We start from the raw sequence: 21,017 nt of genomic DNA on the forward strand, positions 1-21,017 counted from the left end.
ACAAAGGCTTCCAGGTGGTGAGTTATTTTCTTAGTGCTTGCTCTAGACATTCCAAAATGCATTTTAATTTATCACAGTCTACTTTAGATTAATGCTAGTTTAATTCTTTAAGATAGCATTTCTTACTCCCTCCTTTGTACAGTAATTGTCTTATATATTATATTTGTTATAAACATAACAATAGTGTTGTTATTACTGCTCTATATAATCTTTTAAATAATTTTAGAGAATATATATATATATATATGGCGTGTGGAATCTTAGTTTCCCAAACAGGGATCAAATTCACATCCCCTGCATTGGAAGTGCAGAGTCTTAACTACTGGACCACCAGGGAAGTCCCAAGAGAATAAACTTTTTAGAATGTATTCTTTTATATTTACCCATATATTTCCTTTTCCCAGTACTTTTCTTTGTGTAGATTCAAGTTACCACCATCTGGTGTCAGTGGATTCTCTTAATTTATTGGGGATGTCTCTGTTTCATGCTCATTTTATACAATCATTTTACTTTTGGGTTTGGCTGTGCTGGGTTCTCATTACTGCACAGCTTTCCCCTAGTTAGGCCAGCAGGGCTACTCTAGCTGTGCCGCACAGGCTTCTCACTGTGGTGGCTTCCCTGGTGGAGCGTGAGCTCTAGGACATGCAGGCTGCTGTCGTTGCAGCCAGTGTGCTCAGGAGTTGCGGTTCCTGGGCTCTCGAGCACAGGCCCAGTCATTGTGGCACATGGGTTTAGTTGCTCTGTGGCAAGTAGAATCTTCCCGAATCAGGGATCGAACCTGTGTCTCCTGCATTGGCAGGTGGATTCTTTACTGCTAAGCCACCAGGGAACTCCCATCTTCATTTTTGAAAGACAATTTAGCTATCTGGATACAATATTCCTTTTTTTAAAACTTATTTTTAGTTGGAGGATGATTAATTTCCAATATTGTGTTGGCCTCTGCAATATAGGAACATGAATCAGCCATAGGTATAGGTATGTCCCCTCCCTCCTGAACCTCCGTCCCACCTTCCTCCCCATCTTGCCCTTCTAGATTATCACACGGCACTGATTTGAGCTCCCTGCATCATACAGTACATTTCATCAGCTATCTAAATTACATATGGCAGTGTATATGTTTCAGTGCTGTTCTCTCCGTTTGTCCCACCCTGCCCTTCTCCCTCTGTGCCAACAAGTCTTTTCTCCATGTCTGTCTCCACTGCTGCCCTGCAAATAGGTTCATCAGTACTGTCCTTCTAGGTTGCATACATACGCGTTAGAATACAATATTTATCTTTCTCTTTGTGATTCACTTCACTGTGTATAATAGGTTCTCCGTTCATCCACCTTATTAGAACGGAGTCAAATTTGTTCCTTTTTATGGCTGAGCACAAGCTGGAATCAAGATTGCCTGGAGAAATATCAATAACCTCAGATATGCAGATGATGCACCACCCTTATGGCAGAAGGTGAAGAGGCACTAAAAAGCCTCTTGATGAAAGTGAAAGAGGAGAGTGAAAAAGTTGGCTTAAAGTTCAACATTCAGAAAACGAAGATCATGGCATCTGGTCCCATCACTTCATGGCAAATAGAGGGGAAACAGTGGAAACAGTGTCAGACTTTGTTTTTTGGGGCTCCAAAATCACGGCAGATGGTGATTGCAGCCATGAAATTAAAAGACGCTTAACTCCTTGGAAGGAAAGTTATGACCAACCTAGACAGCATATTAAAAAGCAGAGATATTACTTTGCCAACAAAGGTCCATCTAGTCAAGGCTATGGTTTTTCCAGTGTTCATGTATGGATGTGAGAGTTGGACTGTGAAGAAAGCTAAGCGCTGAAGAATTGATGCTTTTGAAGTGTGGTGTTGGAGAAGACTCTTGAGAGTCCCTTGGACTGCAAGGAGATCCAGCCAGTCTATTCTAAAGGAGATCAGTCCTGAGTATTTATTGCAAGGACTGATGCTAAAGCTGAAAGTCCAATACTTTGGCCACCTCATGGGAAGAGTTGACTCATTGGAAAAGACTCTGATGCTGGGAGGGATTGAGAGCAGGAGGAGAAGGGGATGACAGAGGATGAGGTGGCTGGATGGCATCACCGACTCGATGGACGTGAGTCTGGGTGAACTCTGGGAGTTGGTGATGGACAGGGAGGCCTGGCGTGCTGCGATTCATGGGATCGCAAAGAGTCGGACACGACTGAGCGACTGAACTGAACTGAATATTCCATTGTTTATGTGTACCACAACTTCTTTATCCATTCATCTGTCAGTGGACATCTAGGTTGCTTTCATGTCCTAACTATTGTTAATAGTGCTGCAGTAAACAGTGGGGTGCATGTGTCTTTGTCAGTTATGGTTTCCTCAGAGTATATGTCCAATAGTGGGATTGTTGGGTCATATGGTAGTTTTATTCCTAGTTTTTTAAGGAATCTCCACGCTATTCTCCATAGTGGCTGTTATCAATTTGTATTCCCATCAACAGTGCAGGAGGGTTCCCTTTTCTCCATACCCTCTCCAGCATTTATTGTTTGTGGATTGTTTGATGATGGCTGTTCTGACCAGTGTTAGGTGGTAACCTCATTGTAGTTTTGATTTGCATTTCTCTAATAATGAGCAGTGTTGAGCATCTTTTCATGTGTTTATTAGCCATCTGTGGATACAGAATTCTTACTTGACAGTATTTTCTTTCAGCATTTTGAATGTGTTATTTCATTGCCTTCTGGTCTCCCTTGTTTCTGATGAGAAGTTAGCCACTAGTTACATCTTTGTGTCCCTGTAAAATGATAGTCCCAAGATTTTCTGTTTTGAGCTTTCGTCAGTTTTACTATATATCTAGGTGTGGATTTCTGTGTTTCAGTTGTCATGGTTCATTTAGCTTCTTAAAGTGTAGATTAATTGTAAAAGTCAGTTTGTATAGTTTTTGGTCACTGTTTCTATATCCTTTCCACTTCTGGAACTCGTAATTCATGTATGTTGGTACATTTGATATTGTTCCACAGGTCTTTAAGGCTATGTTTGTTTTTCTTTATTCTTTTCTCTCTTTTCAGATTAGATAATTTCTGTTACTCTTTCTTCAGGTTTATTTTTTATTCTGCTTCAGTGTTCAACTCTGGGGTTTTGTTTGGTCTTTTTTATAATTATTTTTAGTTGTTGAGATTTTCTATTTATGACATTGTTCTTATAATTTTCCTTAGTCTTTTAAAGACTTTGAAGTCTGTGTTTGCTAAGGCTGGCATTGGGCCTACTCAGAGATATTTTCAATCACATAGGGTCTTTTTTTCCCTTCTCAGTTTGGGTCACACTTTCTTGCATTTTTACATCTTACAAATTTTTGTTGAAACTGTGGACATTTTACATAATATATTGTAGCAGTTTTGGATTCTGATTTTTCTCCCTTTTGAGGGTTGTTGTTGCTTTGTTATTATTGTTGTTTTTAAAGTAACTTGCCTGAGCTAAATCTGGAATTTTTCTGTGTGGTGTGTGACTGCTGATACCTGCTCAGTTTTTTGTTATTTTAATTTCTGTTTTAATTTTTGTGTTTGGCTTCCTGGAGTGGCACCTGCATCTGCGTTGCTTAGTGGTCAGTCAATGATTGGTCAGAGATTGTGCTAGATAGGGTGCTAGCTATTGTTCTAAATGCCGAGTAAGACTTCTACTCTCTGCTGATCTTGATCTGTTTGAGGAAGCTCCTTCAAAGTTCAGGCCATTTCAAAGTCTGCCCTAACTTTTACCTTCCCCCAGGCCCTTTTGTGTCTTTTCTGCCTCTCTGTGCAGGCTCCTGGTGTGTGAATGTGTAGACATTTATCGAGGCCCCTTATAGTTTCTTCTCTAGATTTCCTTTTTTAATTTCTGACTAGTTTGCTGCCCCATTGTTTGCACTAACTATGACGGCGACCTCAGGATATCGGAGCCCTTGGTCTTGCTTTTCTGTTTGCCCCCAATAATGCAAACTCTTATTGACAATGCGGATAGGATAGGCATGAGCTTTTTCTGTGCTTTGTTTTAAGTAAAGTCAGCCTTTGTCAGTGAAACTGCTGGTTTTTACCACCTTGGTAGAACCAACTTCCCCACTGACCTCTGGGGATGGCAGTACTTTAGACAGTAATGCCACAGATTCCCTCTGTTCTCGCCCCAAGTTCAGCAGTTTCTTATGAATAACTGCAGAGAAGGAAACATTTGAGAAAAAGCCTAAAGAGGGTGAGGAAGTATTCCGTGTAGCTATCTAGGGGAAGAACACTGGTGGCAGAGGCAACACCTTAAGGGCCTTAAGTTGAGAACATATCTGAGTTATAAAATGGACAATAAAGAGGCCAATGTGGCTGGTATAGAATACCTGAGAGGAAAAGTAGCAGGATGTGAGGTCAGAGAGAGAAAGGGTGCATGTGGACAGGGTGTTAGAGCAGATAAGACCTTTTAGGCCACTCTGAGGGCTCTGGCTTTTACTTTGAATGAAATGAGGAGCTGCTGGAGGGCTTTGAACAGCATAGTTGGGACATAATGTCTTATAATTTTAAAACAGCTATGTGAAACAGAAGCTAGAGAGTAGCAGAATAGCAGACTCAGGATGCCAGCTAGGAGACTATTATAGTCTTGACTATAGCAGGTGAGAAATGATTGTGTCTTGGACGAAAGTGGTTGCAAGTGGAGTTGGTAAGAAGTGGGCCAGTTCTGGTGTATGTATAAGGTAGAACAAAGAGGATTTCTTCTGATGGATTGGTAGTGGGGAGGGAACGATACTGATCGTTTCTTTCAAAGGAATTTTCCTGTATTTCATCTGTGAATGTTTTTTCTGTTCCTTTTATTGAGTCCTCTGTTCTTGGAGTCTATTATATTGATTCTAATTATCCTTAGATTGGATCATTTTTATCTTCTAATAAATATTATCTTCTAATTGCTTAACTTCTTTTATGTTTTTATTATTATTATTATTCTGAAAGCCATCCCATTTCTCCATCCCATTCCTTCTATTTTCATTTGAATCTGTTCTGTTTCTGATACCTTATTAAATCTGTAATTGTGGTATTTTGTTTTTCAGATTTTCTTAGCTTTGCAGTAATCTTTCTTTTCATTCTATTTATCCTTATTCATTTTTTCATTTATTTCCTAGCTCTTATTTTACTTAATCTAAATTCTTATTTAAAGTATTCAAATAAGTATTCACTGAAAAATCTTTGATTTGAGGGCTTATATTGTTTCCCAGGTTTAGTTCTTCATCTGCTATCTGCTACATGGTAATTTATTTTCTCTCATTGTCTTTCTCTTTTGTTACTGAAGATTTGAGAGTTGCTGTGTCATTTTTATTGATGGCACATTGCAGGATCTCAGTTCCCCAATCAAGGATCAAACCCAGGCACATGGCAATGAAAGCTCAGAGTGCTAACCACTGGACTGTCAGGGAATCCACTAAGAGGCTGTTACTCTGAAGTCTTTATTTTACATTTATCCTCTTTTTTAAACTTTATTTTATATTGGCGTATAACCAGTTAACAGTGTTGTGATAGTTTCGGGTGCAGAGCAGAGCGACTCTGAGAACAGGCTTTTACTCTTGATGGATTTTTTTTTTTTAACTTACTCGTGACTTATCCCTTTTATTCTCCACACTGAAAAAATATTTCATATAAGTTTACTCTTATTTCCTTCTTGGGTTACATTTTGTAAAGTTTTTTTTTTTTTTCTATCAGGTTTCTAGGTATAAGAGTTCCATTACCCTCCTCATGCTTTCTTTACCCATAAATTTTGGACATGTGTGTATTAAATGTTTAGCAATAAGGGAGGAAAAAGGCATTTGTATCTTTGCAATTTATAAAAGCTTTCTGTAGTATTGACTAATCCACATTCTGATGTTTCAGTTTTCCTTATTAAATTCCCTTTATTCTCTCCTTTTCCCTCTCACCCTCCTCCCAAATGTCTTGCAACTATATTTGAGCTGGGAAACCTGAGGAGGGGTTAGATAAAGGAAATTATAGAGGAAGAGAAAAGACCCTTGATTTATATAGGAAGAGCAGGTGGTAAGAGAGATCTTAGGGAGTGATAAGAAGTAACTATTTTAGTTTGTGAAGTAGAGGTGGGGATAAGATTTTTGAGATAGACACAAGAAGAATAAGAAAACATGCTTTCCATAGTGGCTGTACTACTTTGCATTCCCACCAACAGTGTAAGAGGGTTCCCTTTTCTCCACATCCTCTCCAGCATTTATTGCTTGCAGACTTTTGGATTGCAGCCATTCTGACTGGCGTGAAATGGTACCTCATAGTGGTTTTGATTTGCATTTCTCTGATAATGAGTGATGTTGAGCGTCTTTTCACGTGTTTGTTAGCCATCTGTATGTCTTCTTTGGAGAAATGTCTATTTAGTTCTTTGGCCCATTTTTTGATTGGGTCATTTATTTTTCTGGAATTGAGCTGTAGGAGTTGCTTGTATATTTTTGAGATTAGTTGTTTGTCTGTTGCTTCATTTGCTATTATTTTCTCCCATTCTGAAGGCTATCTTTTTCACCTTGCTAATAGTTTCCTTTGTTGTGCAGAAGCTTTTAAGTTTAATTAGGTCCCATTTGTTTATTTTTGCTTTTATTTCCAATATTCTGGGAGGTGGGTCATAGAGGATCCTGTGTGATGTATGTCGGAGAGTGTTTTGCCTATGTTCTCCTCTAGGAGTTTTATAGTTTCTGGTCTTACGTTTAGATCTTTAATCCATTTTGAGTTTATTTTTGTGTATGGTGTTAGAAAGTGCTCTAGTTTCATTCTTTTACAAGTGGTTGACCAATTTTCCCAGCACCACTTGTTAAAGAGATTCTCTTTAATCCATTTTATATTCTTGCCTTCTTTGTCAAAGATAAAGTGCCCATATGTGCGTGGATTTATCTCTGGGCTTTCTGGAGATTCCTTAAAAAACTGGAAATAGAACTGCCTTATGATCCAGCAATCCCACTGCTGGGCATACACACTGAGGAAACCAGAATGGAAAGAGACACGTGTACCCCAATGTTCATCGCAGCACTGTTTATAATAGCCAGGACATGGAAACAACCTAGATGTCCATCAGCAGATGAATGGATAAGCAAGCTGTGGTACATATGCACAATGGAGTATTACTCAGCCATTAAAAAGAATACATTTGAATCAGTTCTAATGAGGTGGATGAAACTGGAGCCTATTATACAGAGTGAAGTAAGCCAGAAAGAAAAACACCAATACAGTATCAGATCAGATCAGTTCCTTAGTTGTGTCTGACTCTTTGCGACCCCATGAACTACAGCACACCAGGCCTCCCTGTCCATCACCAATTCCCGGAGTTCATTCAGACTCATGTCCATCGAGTCAGTGATGCCATCCAGCCATCTCATCCTCTGTCATCCCCTTCTCCTCCTGCCCCCAATCCCTCCCAGCATCAGAGTCTTTTGCAATGAGTCAGCTCTTCCCATGAGGTGGCCAAAGTACTGGAGTTTCAGCTTCAGCATCATTCCCTCCAAAGAAATCCCAGGGCTGATCTCCTTCAGAATGGACTGGTTGGATCTCCTTGCAGTCCAAGGGACTCTCAAGAGTCTTCTGCAACACCACACTTCAAAAGCATCAATTCTTCGGCGCTCAGCCTTCTTCACAGTCCAACTCTCACATCCATACATGACCATAGGATAAACCATAGCCTTGACTAGACGAACCTTTGTTGGCAAAGTAATGTCTCTGCTTTTGAATATGCTATCTAGGTTGGTCATAACTTTCCTTCCAAGAAGTAAGTGTCTTTTAATTTCATGGCTGCAATCACCATCTGCAGTGATTTTGGAGCCCAGAAAAATAAAGTCTGACACTGTTTCCACTCTTTCCCCATCTATTTCCCATGAAGTGATGGGACCGGATGCCATGATCTTCATTTTCTGAATGTTGAGCTTTAAGCCAACTTTTTCACTCTCCTCTTTCACATTCGTCAAGAGGCTTTTTAGTTCCTCTTCACTTTCTGCCATAAGGGTGGTGTCATCTGCATATCTGAGGTTGTTGATATTTCTCCCAGCAATCTTGATTCCAGCTTGTGTTTCTTCCAGTCCAACGTTTCTCATGATGTACTCTGCATATAAGTTAAATAAATAGGGTGACAATATACAGCCTTGACGAACTCCTTTTCCTATTTGGAACCAGTCTGTTCTTCCATGTCCAGTTCTAACGGTTGCTTCCTGACCTGTATACAGATTTCTCAAGAGGCAGATCAGGTGGTCTGGTATTCCCATCTCTTTCAGAATTTTCCACCGTTTATTGTGATCCACACAGTCAAAGGCTTTGGCATAGTCAATAAAGCAGAAATAGATGTTTTTCTGGAACTCTCTTGCTTTTTCCATGACCCAGCGGATGTTGGCAATTTGATCTCTGGTTCCTCTGCCTTTTCTAAAACCAGCTTGAACATCAGGAAGTTCACGGTTCATATATTGCTGAAGCCTGGCTTGGAGAATTTTAAGCATTACTTTACTAGCGTGTGAGATGAGTGCAATTGTGCGGTAGTTTGAGCATTCTTTGGCATTGCCTTTCTTTGGGATTGGAATGAAAACTGACCTTTTCCAGTATACTAACACATATATATGGAATTTAGAAAGATGGTAACAATAACCCTGTATACGAGACAGCAAAAGAGACACTGATGTATAGAACAGTCTTTTGGACTCTGTGGGAGAGGGAGAGGATGGGATGATTTGGGAGAATGGCATTGAAATATGAATAATATCATATATGAAACGAGTCGCCAGTCTAGGTTCGATGCACAATACTGGATGCTTGGGGCTGGTGCACTGGGACGACCCAGAGGGATGGTATGGGAAGGGAGGAGGGAGGAGGGCTCAGGATAGGGAACACATGTATACCTGTGGCAGATTCATTTTGATATATGGCAAATCCAATACAATATTGTAAAGTTAAATAAAATAAAATTTAAATAAATAAATAAAATTTAAAAAACAAAAACAAAAAAATCCAGTTTTTAGTTCTGAAAGAATTTGGCACTAAGTAAAAAAAAAAAAAAAAGAAAACACGCTTTCTGAACTGAGAAGATAGTTTGATTATAAGATTAAAATTTCTTAAGGAGAAAATTATTGCTTTTTTAAAAGTTTACAATGATTTCTTTTTTGAGAAACTTTAAAAAATCGAATTACAGTTGATTTACAATGTTGTATTAATTAAAATATTGCTTCTTACAACTGTATTCTTTCTAGAGTAGTTTTTTTTTTTTAAACAAGTGAATACCCTGTTTTCTCTCTCTCTCTCTTTTAAATAATTTGTTTATATTTGGTTGCACTGGATCTTCTTGCTACATGCAGGCTTTCTCTAGTTGTGGAGAGCGGGGGTTGTCTTTGTTGAGGTGCATGGGCTTCTTCTTGTGGCTTCTCTTGTTGCGGAGCACAGGTTCTAGGCGCACAGGCTCAGTAGTTGCGGCTTACGGGCTCAGTAGTTGTAGCTCATGGGCTTTAGTTGCTCTGCAGCACGTGGAATCTTCCTGGACCAGGGATTGAAGCCTGGCAGGCAAACTGTTACCCACTGTACCAACAGGGAAATCCTCGAGTAGTTTTCTTTTAATAACTAGTTTCATTTAGAAAAAGTATAAAATAAAGCATGTGGATATCTGTTAAAAATTTTGTACAGCTGTTACTGTCATAGTGAATATGTGTGTATGTTTGTTTTCCCCCTAGAATCTCCCTGGAAAAAGAGACATGAATGTCTGCAATGATATTTCTTGACATGAATTTGATATGAGAGAAGAAAAGGAGATCGACGGCTAGTGAACAGGATTTCAAATAACCAGGATTTTATATTTATCACCTTTGGTCACCTACTTTTAAATCAAAGACAACTACAGTCAGAACCAAGACAAGGCAAAATAATACTTTTCTTCTGCATTTTTTGAGACTAAAGAAACCTGAAATGTCTAGGAAACAAAACCAGAAGGGTAAGATTCCACGTGGGCATGAATTGTTAAAAGCATAGTTGTAGAGTCATGATCACCATTTCTATCTGTACATAGTTTTAAAAAACGTTCTCTTAATGTGTTTTGAGTGGTGTTATACTTTTGCTCACCTAGTGCAGTACTACTGATGGTTATAACTTATCTTTTAGTCATGACCACAGTTAATTTTAGAAGAGTATGGAACATTTGCAACGTTATCTGTTGTCCCTTTAATGAGCTGGATATTAGATTATAGCTTTTTGTGTTACTAGTTTGGGAATTCATATAACAATTGCTTTTCTGCTCTTATAAACTTGTTAAATTATAATATAATTTCAGGAAATCCAGACACATCTTGAAAGTGTACTTTTTGGAGGGTGAACATATGTTATAGAGGTAGGATATAACTTACTGCAGGATATTCTATATAATGTGAGTTGATGTTTCTTTGGAGATAGGAAATGAAACGAGTAAATGCTTCTAGTCACTGATTCTTCTTTAGCTTTCCTTCTGGGATTGTGACTCTAGCTTTTTGTGTAAAGTATAAATTGCAGAGAGTCAAGAAATATCAAAAATAGTTATACAAAGGAAAGGACAACAGAGACTACACTTTTTCAGCTTTCCAAGAAGACCTGCGAAAATGTAAAGGGACAAAGAGCACTTAAAACTGTCACACATAACTGGAATATATTTGTTAAAAGAATGACCATAGCTATCCTAGATTTTTTTCCCCCACATTTAGTTTAATTTTCAATTTAAAGATGATGTTCCTTAATTCAAAACAAAGCTATAGATCCAGGTCTCATATGCTAAACATGAAGGGAATGCTTAATTTTTTTTAATTGAAGCATAGTTAGTGTACAATGTTACATTAGTGTCAGGTTCAGCAAAGTGATTCAGATGTGTATGTATACACATGTGCACTGTTCTTTTCCATTGTAAGTTATTATATTGAATATAGTTCCCTGTTGTTTACCTATTTTAGATATACTAGTGGGTATATGTTATTCCCAAACTCCTAATTTATCCCTCCCCACTGTTGTCCCCTTTGGTAACCGTAAGTTTTGTTTGCTAGGTATGGGAGTCTGTTTCTGTCTTATAGATAAGTTCATTTGTATCATTTTTTTTTTAGATTCCACATATAAGTGGTATCATATGATATTTGTTTTCCTCTGTTCACTTAATATGAAAATCTCTAGGTCCAAATCTATCCTTGCTGCTGCAAATTTCTTTCTTTTTTTTATGTCTGAGTGGTAGTCCAGTGGTGGTGTGTGTGTGTGTGTGTGTATCACATCTTCTTTATGAGTTTGTCTGTTGATGGACATTTAAATTGAAGGAAATTCTTTTAAACTTCTTAGTTTTGACTTGGCAAATCAAAAACCTCACTATAAGAAAACAATATACCAGAGCTGCTTGTGGTTTTGAAAGCTGTAGTTTCATTGTATAGTAAACCTGTGTAAAGAATATCGGAGCTCTAAAGAATGGTTAGATTACTAAAGAAGCTGAACTCTTCAAGGGAGTAAGATTTATCAACTGAAAAGTTTTAAAAATTTCATCTAAAGAGTTTAGCATTTAATTTTTCCCAAAAAAGTAAACTTTAGCAGATTGCTTTGGCCTTTTAAAAACTAGAGTCTATTTCATCTCTATGTTGTTCCACAGCTATAAAAAAGTATCATTGCTTTCTATAATTGGTGTCCAGTTACTATACAGTAAATGTAGATTTAGATCACATCATAGGCATTAAATGCTAACAAATTTCGACTAAACATAGCCTGCATATACACTTAGTTGAAACAAAAGAAGCTTTTATGTCATTAGAACTTTCTCTGAAACAAATATATACTTATATATAACCTATATATATATTGGTTTTATATATATATATAAAGCCAATATATATATATGTTCAGATATTTTAACCAAAAAAATACAAAATACTTATAAAATTCTATCTCATTTAATTCATTTATATATTTAAAATTATATTGTTTTGGGTTTTCAGTTCAGTTCAGCTCAGTCTCTCAATTGTATCCTACTGTTTGTGACCCCATGCACTGCAGCACACCAGGCCTCCCTGTCCATCACCAGCTCGCGGAGTTTACTCAAATTCATGTCCATTGAGTCAGTGATGCCATCCAACCATCTCATCCTCTGTCGTCCCCTTCTCCTCCAGCTTTCAATCTTTCCCAGTATCAGGGTCTTTTCAAATGAGTTGGTTCTTTGCATCAGGTGGCCAAAGAATTGGAGTTTCAGCTTCAGCATCAGTCCTTCCAATGAATATTCAGGACTGATTTCCTTTAGGATGGACTGGTTGGATCTCCTTGCAGTCCAAGGGATTCTCAGGAGTCTTCACACCACAGTTCAAAACTATCAGTTCTTCGGTGCTCAACTTTCTTTATAGTCCAACTCTCACATCTGTACATGACTATTGGAAAAACCATAGCTTTCACTAGATAGACCTTTGTTGGCAAAGTAATGTCTCTGCTTTTTAATGTGCTGTCTAGGCTGGTCATAACTTTTCTTCCCAGGAGCAAGCGTCTTGTAATTTTAGTAGTCTAATAATTATACTGGCTTTATCAATTTAGTTATAATACATTAAAAAGATAGATACTATGGTAGTTTTTGTTCTCTAGAGACAACTCATTTATTAAGTGTCATTTTATAATGAGTTATGTTTTTATTCCACAGTAGACCACATTTCTATATTTTCCTGTATCCGTAACACTTGTGAATTTCTTAATGAAATATTTAGTGGAGTTAAACTTGTATGGCTTAAGTTAAGGTGAATTTTAATTACAACTATTGATTGCTCCAAGCCTTTTAGCCCAACACCTAGCAGAAGTAAATAAGATCAGTGCTTCTCAAACTGTGGTCTGTGAACTAAAGAAATACTTTAAAATGGAGAGTGTTTAGAAACTCTTTTATAGTCGTTTGACAGTGCTGTAACATCCAGACGCTTTCAAGGCAGTTTTATTGAGGTATAATTTAAATACTATAAAACTCATCTGTTATAAATGTAGTTTTATTACTTTTAGTAAAAAAAATTTTTTTTTTTTTTTAAATTTTGGCCATGCTGTGCAGCTTGTGGGATCTTAGTTCCCTGACCAGGCATTGATTGAACCCAGGTCCTCGGCAGTGAAAGTGCAGAGTCCTAACCACTGGATTGCTAGGGAATTCCCTGTTTTTAGTAAATGTATACAGTTGTGCAGCCATCACCACAATCCTATTTTAAAACACCTTCCTCAGCCCTAAAGGTATACTTAGTTACCTGTCTACAATCAGTTCCTGCTTTCCCAGGCAAACATGCCTACTTTCTCTGTCTTCAGTTTTGCCTTTTCTAGAGATTTCTAATAAACAGAGTAATCCAGTATGGTTTTGTGTCTGGCTTCTTAATGCTGTTTTTGAGGTTCATTATTGTTTTTTAATGTATCAGTAGCTTGCCACCTTTTACTGCTGAGTAGCGTTAAGGTTATAAAAAGTCACAGGTGTTTCTTTTACACTTTGCTACTCATGATACTTGTGTGACCAGAATTGTGGATGTTTCTCCCATGTTGACCAATTCTCTGATACCAGCCAAGTGTCCCTACAATCCAATTCAATTCTGATACTATCTTCTTGGAGTTCATGTTAGATCCCACAGGTTAAGGGCTCAGTCCCCCAGACTGCTCCTGCTTCAGACACCAGTCCGTGAGGATCAGGTTCCCAAGTTATCCACCCTCAGTCCATCTTGACTACAAATGGGTGGTTTCTACAGCCCTCCTTCTCAGGTTCAGTAATTTGCTATAATGCTCACAGAAGTAAGGGAAACCACTTACCTATTTTTACTGGTTTATATACATAGTTGGTAAGTAACTTCAGTTGTGTCCGACTCTGTGTGACCCCATAGATGGCAGCCCGTGAGGCTCCCTCGTCCCTGGGATTCTCCAGGGAAGAACACTGGAGTGGTTTGCCATTTCCTTCTCCAATGCATGAAAGTGAAAAGTGAAAGTGAAGTCGCTCAGTCGTGTCCGACTCTTAGCGACCCCATGGACTGTAGCCCACCAGGCTCCTCCATCCATGGGATTTTCCAGGCAACAGTACTGGAGTGGGGTGCCATTGCCTTCTCCATATATACATAGTAGAGGATGTTATAAAGAATACAGATGAACAGCCAGATGAAGGGATATATAGGGTAAGATCTGGAAGGGTCCTCAGTGCAGGAACTTCCATCTCCATGAAGTTGAGGTGTACTACTCTTCCAGCACACTGATGCATTCACTAACCTGGAAGCTCTCTGAACCCCATACTTCACAGAACTTTTTTTTCAAGGTTTTATCACATAAATATGATCAAGTATTAACCCTTACCTCTAATTCCTCTCCTTTCTCTTACCCAACAGATGGGAGTGAGGCTGAACATTCCAGGCCTCCAATCATGGGTTGATCTTTTTGGTGATAAAGCCCCCTTCCTGAAGCTCTCCAGGAGCCCACCAGATTGTTCATTAGAACTAAAGATGTACCTATCAACCAGGAAATTTAAAGGCATTTGCAATCTCTATTAGGAACTGGAGTCGAATACCAAATATTAGAACAACGAGATGCTCCTAGCATCTTCATTGCTTAGGGAGTTATGAAGGTTTTAGGAGCATTAGCTGCAGTTAGGGATGAAGACCAAAATATTTGTTTCTTATTATATTACAATATCACAGATTATATCACCTTTTGTCTTCCATTTACCAGGTAATTATTCATTTGGATTAGTTCCAGTTGTGGCTATTATGAATAATTATAAATTATGAACATTTGCCTACAAGTCTTTGTGTAGACATATGTTTTTGTTTCTCATGGGGACATACCTAGCAGCAGAATTGTTTAACTTTCAAAGAAATTACCATGCCAAACTGTTTTCCAAAGTGGCTGACCATTTTATAATCCCACCAGCAATAAAGTGTTGGTTTTGAATGCTTCTTGTCCTTGCTGACACTTGGTATGGTACCATTTTCATTATAGCTATTTTTATAAATATAGCTATTTTTAACCTAGGTGTGTAAGGATATTTCATTCTTCCTTAATGTGGTTTTGATTGTACTTCCTTAGTAGTCAGTGATGTTCACTGTTTCTTCATGTGATTATTAGCAATTTGTATCTTCTTGGGTGAAATGTCTATTTAAATTCTTTATTCATTTTTACAAATTGGGTTATAGGTCTTTTCCCCCACACCCTGCAAAATTTTTAAATTGAGATATAGTTGATTTACAATATTATTTAAATTTCAGGTGTACAACATAGTGATTCATGATTTTTAAGGGTTCAGTTCAGTTCAGTTGCTCAGTTGTGTCTGACTCTTTGCAACCCTATGGACCGCAGCACGCCAGGCCTCCCTGTCAATCACCAACAGCCAGAGTTTACCCAAACTCATGTCCATTGAGTCGGTGATGCCATCCAACCATCTCATCCTCTGTCGTCCCCTTCTCCTCCCGCCTTCAATGTTTCCCAGTATCAGGCTTTTTTAAGCATTTTTTAATTTCATGGCTGCAGTCACCATCTGCAGTGATTTTGGAGCCCCCCAAAATAAAGTCAGCCACTGTTTCCCCATCTATTTGCCATGAAGTGATGGGACCAGGTGCCATGATCTTAATTTTCTGAATGTTGAGCTTTAAGCCAACTTTTTCACCCTCCTCTTTCACTTTCATCAAGAGGCTCTTTAGTTCTTCTTTGCTTTCTGCCATAAGGATGGTGCCATCTGCATATTGATATTTCTCCTGGCAATCTTGATTCTAGCTTGTGCTTCTTCCAGCCCAGCGTTTCTCATGATATACTCTGCATGTAAGTTAAATAATCAGGGTGACAATATACAGCCTTGACGTACTCCTTTTCCTATTTGAAACCAGTCTATTGTTCCATGTCCAGTTCTGACTGTTGCTTCCTGACCTGCATACAGGTTTCTCAAGGTGCAGGTCAGGTGGTCTAGTATTCCTATCTCTTTGAGAATTTTCCACAGTTTATTGTGATCCATACATTCAAAGACTTCAGCATAGTCAATAAAGCAGAAGTAGATGTTTTTCTGGAACTCTCTTGCTTTTTCCATGATCCAGCGGATGTTGGCAATTTGATCTCTGGTTCCTCTGCCTTTTCGAAAACCAGCTTGAACATCTGGAAGTTCATGGTTCGCGTATTGTTGAAGCCTTGCTTGGAGAATTTTGAGCATTACTTTGCTAGCATGTGGGATGAGTGTAATTATGCGGTAGTTTGAGCATTCTTTGGCATTACCTTTCTTTGGGGTTATACCTTATTTATAGTTATTATAAGAGATTGTAAGTCTTCTTACTGACTTGTAAACATTTTTTATTCTGAGCATTATCAAGTATATGATTTGCAAATATATTTTCCCAGTCTGGCTTATCTTTTCATTTTCTTAATAGTTTCTTTTTCTTTTCCCCCTGCTGTGCAGCTTATGGGGTCTTAATTTTCTGATCAGGGATTGAACCTAGTCCTTAAGAGTCCTAATCAGTGGACCACCAGGAATTCCCAATGGTGTCTTTTTAAAAGTGAAAGTTTTTAACTTTGATAAAACCCACTTTATCTTTTCTTAAAGTGTAGAATAATAAGATGTAGAGTGAATCTGATCTTCCCTGGTGGCTCAGCAATAGAGAACCCGCCTGCCAACGCAGGAGATGCAGGTTTGATCTATGGGTTGGGTATATCTCCTGGAGAAGGAAATGGCGACCCACTCCAGTATTTTTACCTGGGAAATCCCATGGACAGAGGAGCCTGGTGCGCTACAGTCAATGGGGTCACAAGTTGGACACAACTTGGTGACTGAACAATGACAGAGTGAGTCCTCCAGTCCTTTCCCACACCAAAGCTTTGTTGGCTATCTTGGTTCTTCTATGTTTCTGTAGAAATTTAGACTCAGCTTATCAATTCATGCAAAAATATCTGCTTGGAATTTGATAGTGACTGCATTGAATCAATAGATTTGTGGTGAATTGGTTGTCTTTGCAATATTGAGTCTTTCAGTTAATGACTGTAGCATATCTCTACATTTATTTAGATCTTACTTTCTCTCAGCAATGTTGTACAGGTTTAAGTGCATGGACCTTGCAATTTCTTTGTTGAGTTTATTCCTGAGTAATTTATTCTTTTTAATGCTGCTGTGAATGGGATATTTTATTTTTGTTGTTGTTAAACTCGCTTGTTAGTTCAAGTAGTTTTTGGTAGCTAACTTAGATTTTCAATATACAGTGTCATGTCTTCTATGAATAAAGTTGGTTTTCTTCTTCTCCTCCATTCTAGATGACTATAATTTCTTTTTTCTTCCTTTCTGCATGGGTTTGAACTTCCAGTTCATTATTGCAAAGAAGTATGAGAGCAGACAGCTTTGCCTCGTTCTCACCCTTTGAGAGATGCATTTCATCTTTTACTGTTGAATATGATGTTCAGTTGGTAAAGAATCCACCTGCAATGCAGGAGACCTCGGTTCAGTTCCTGGGTTGGGAAGATCTGCTCGAGAAGGGCTACCCACTCTAGTATTCTCAAGGCTCCCTTGTGGCTCAGCTGGCAAAGGATCTGCCTGCAGTGCGGGAGACCTGGGTTTGATCCCTGGGTTGGGAAGATCCCCTGGAGAAGGGAAAGGCTACCCAGTCCAGTATTCCGGCCTGGAGAATTCCATGGACTGTAGAGTCCATAGGGTCACAAAGAGTCAGACACGACTGAGCAACTTTCACTTTCAGTTCATGATGTTAGCTGTAGGTTTTTCCTGGAAGCCCTCTATCAGTTTGAAGAAGGTCCTCTCTTTTCTTAACTTGCTGAGTTTTTACGTGAATGTGTTTCTGGTTTTGTCATATGTTTTTTATGCATCTATTCCAGTGGTTCTTAAATGGGGGTGATTTTGCCCCTAGGGGATATTTGGCAATGTCTGGAGACATGTTTTATTGGTCACAACTTGGGGCCATGGTGCTATTGGCATCTAGTGGGTGTGGGTCCAGGATGCTATAAACATCCTACAGTACACAGGACAGCCCTTCACAACAAAGATTTGTTGGCTTTAAATGTCAATACTGCTGAAGTTGAGAAACTCTGATCTATTGTTATGATCATGTGTTTTTGTCCTTTATTTATATAGAGCATTATATTAACTTTCATGCTGCTGCTGCTGCTAAGTTGCTTTAGTCATGTCTGACTCTCGGCGATCCCAGAGACAGCAGCCCACCCAGTTCCACCGTCCCTAGGATTCTCCAGACAAGAGCACTGGAGTGGGTTGCCATTTCCTTCTCCAGTGCATGAAAGTGAAAAGTGAAAGTGAAGTCTCTCAGTCGTGTCTGACTCTTAGCGACCCCATGGACTGCAGCCCACCAGGCTCCTCCGTCCATGGGATTTTCCAGGCAAGAGTACTGGAGTGGGGTGCCATTGCCTGTTAAACCAATTCTGCATTCCTGGTATAAATCCCACTTGGTCATAGTTGGCTATGTTACTGTTCTCTGTTTTCTAATACTTTGTAATAAATATCTACACCAGTATTCATGAGAGAGGTCTGCAGTTTTCTGTTCTTGTGATGTGTTTGTCTAGTGTACGATTTGTTCTGAAGAATATGCCATGTGTGCTTAAAGAGAATATGTATTGATCTGTTAGGTGGAGTATTCTATATATGTCAGTTAGATCAAGTTGGGTGATCATGATGTTCAAGTCATCTATATCCTTACTCGTTTTCTGTTTAGTTCTGTCATTTACTAAGAGAAGAGTATTAAAATCTTCAGCTGTAATTGTTGAATTGGTATTGTTCATTTCTATTCTGTTCTAGTTTTTAATTCACATCTTTTAGGACTCTTATTAAATGTATATAGATTTGTAATTGGTTATATACTGCTGATATATTGATTTTCTTATCATTATAGTTTTTTTATCTCTAGTAATATTTTTGTCTTTAAAGTTTTAGTTTTTATGCTGGTAATATAGCTATTCCAGCTCTCTTATAGTTACCATTTGGAGGAAATATATTTTTCATCCTTTGTTTTCAATCTATTTATGTCTTGGAATCTCAGGGATATCTCTTGTAGACAACTATATAGGTAGATCTTGCTTTTTATCCAGTCTAACAACTCTGCATATGTGCATGCTAAATCGCTTCAGTAGCGTCCAGCTCTTTGTGACCCCATGGACTGTAGCCCGCCAGGCTCCTCTGTCCATGGGAATTTTCCAGGCAAGAATACTGGAGTGGGTTGCCATGCCCTCCTCTAGGGGATCTTCCCAACCCAGGGATCAAACCTCTGTTTCTTACATCTCCTGCATTGGCAGGTGGGTTCTTTACCACTAGTGCCATCTTGGAAACCGCTCTAACAACTCTACCTTTTGATTATTTAGTCCTTTACATTTAAAATAATTATCAGTATGGTTCATGCCTGCCATTTGTTGTTTTCTGTATGTCTCATTTTTATTCCTTTATTACTCCTTTATTGCCTTCTTTTGAGTTAAACATACTTTTTAGTGTGTTTTAATTCTTCTGATTTTTAAAGCCATTTAAAAAAGTTATTTTATTAATGATTGCTCTAGGTTTTTATATGCACCTTTTACTTATCACAAGCTACTTCAGGCTAATATTGACTTAATTCTGGTAAAATATAGTAACTTTGTTCCAGTATAGCCTCATTTCCCCTCTTCCTGTTTTGTACTATTGTTTTCACATACATTATATCTATATATGATATAACTATATTTAATTATAGCAATATCATGTTATTTATTGCTTTAACAATCTTATGCTTTTTGGAGAAATTGGAGAAGAGAAAATATATGTATACCTAATCTCTAATATTTACCCAAATATTTTACCATTTTGAGTACCCTTAATTCTTTCCTCTGGATTTGAATTCCTGTCTGGCTTCATTTCCTTTCAGCCTGAAGGGCTTCCTTTAGTTTTTCTTGAAGGGCGTACCTGACAGGAGTGGATTCTTTTAGCCTTTTTAAAATGTTTGTATTTTAACCTTCATTTTTGAAGAATAGTTTTACTGGATATAGAATTCTTCTTTGACTTTTTTTTTTTCTTTAGCCCTTGGAGAATGCCATTCCAGTGAATATGTTATAATATTCTTTGTTTGTGATGAGGCATTTTTCTTCTGTTGCTGGTAAGATTTTCCCCTTGTCTTCTAACAGTTTGACTGTTATACAGCTTGGTATGGCCCTCTTGGGAATTTCATCAAATGTTGGCCATTATTTCATCAATTTTTTTTTTTTTTTCCTGCTGCTTTCGCTCTTGCCTCTCCTGCTAGAAGTCCTAGTATATGTATGTTGGTAAGTTTGGTGTTATCCCAGAGGTAACTGAGACTGTGTTCATTTTTCTTGCTTTTTTTCCCCCCTACTTTTCAGATTGTTTACTTTCTATTGATTTCTTATTTATTTGTTTGTCTCTGCTGGGTCTTTGTTGCTCTTGGGCTTTTCTCTAGTTGTGGTGCATGAGCTTCTCATTGGAACAATTTCTCTTACTCCAAAGTGCAGGCTTTAGAACTTTTGTGTTCAGTAATTGTGGCTCAGTAGTTGTGGTTCATGGGCGTAGTTGTCCTGCAGCATGTGGGATCTTCCTGGACCAGGGATTGAACCTGTGTCTCCTGCATTGGCAGGTGGATTCTTTACCACTGAGCCACCAGGGAAGCCCTGTTGATTTCTTTTAAAGTTCGCTGATTCTTCTGCCATCTCAGATCTGCTGTTAGGTCTATGTAGTAAATTTTTCATTTGGGTATTATATTTTCAGTTAGACTTTCTTTTTAGCTCCTTTTTGTCATGTGTTTCTCTACTGAGATTCTCTGTTTGCTGAGTCAGTGTGACATATTTTCCTTAAATTCTTTGAATATGGTTATATTAACTGTTTTAAAGTATTTAAGTCTACTAGCTGAGCCTTCTCAGAATAAGTTTCTCTTGACTGGTGTTTGGTTTTTTCCTGTATATGAGTGAATCTTTCTTGTTTTAAAACTTTTTTTAAAAAAGTAGATAGTTTAGATCATATATTGTATCAACTCTGGGTTTTTATTAATTTTCTGAGGGTATTTTTAAAAATTAGTCTGAGTGTGATGAAGAATCTACTTCCTTCACGTGTACACTCAATAATCAGCACATTTTTAAATTGTAATTTTTATTTTTTAACTTTGCTTT

The 21,017-nt window shown here is 38.1% G+C and overlaps 1 protein-coding gene across 5 annotated transcripts in view; it reads left to right on the plus strand.

Annotated features, from left to right (window-relative positions):
• SPATS2 (spermatogenesis associated serine rich 2) overlaps positions 1-21,017 on the plus strand; it is a 158,581-nt gene that overhangs the window by 68,736 nt on the left and 68,828 nt on the right. For 4 of the 5 annotated variants that reach the window (XM_055582886.1, XM_055582876.1, XM_055582902.1 and 1 more), the window contains one exon: positions 9,644-9,900. In XM_055582886.1, coding sequence (XP_055438861.1) covers positions 9,876-9,900 — 25 coding nt within the window. In that variant the 5' untranslated portion in view covers positions 9,644-9,875. Of the gene's footprint in view, positions 1-9,643; positions 9,901-10,236; positions 10,294-21,017 lie in introns of all 5 variants that reach the window. The other variant, XM_055582908.1, reaches the window with a different exon arrangement.

This window comes from Bubalus kerabau, chromosome 1, assembly GCF_029407905.1.
Source record: "Bubalus kerabau isolate K-KA32 ecotype Philippines breed swamp buffalo chromosome 1, PCC_UOA_SB_1v2, whole genome shotgun sequence".
Taxonomy (NCBI): domain Eukaryota; kingdom Metazoa; phylum Chordata; class Mammalia; order Artiodactyla; family Bovidae; genus Bubalus; species Bubalus kerabau.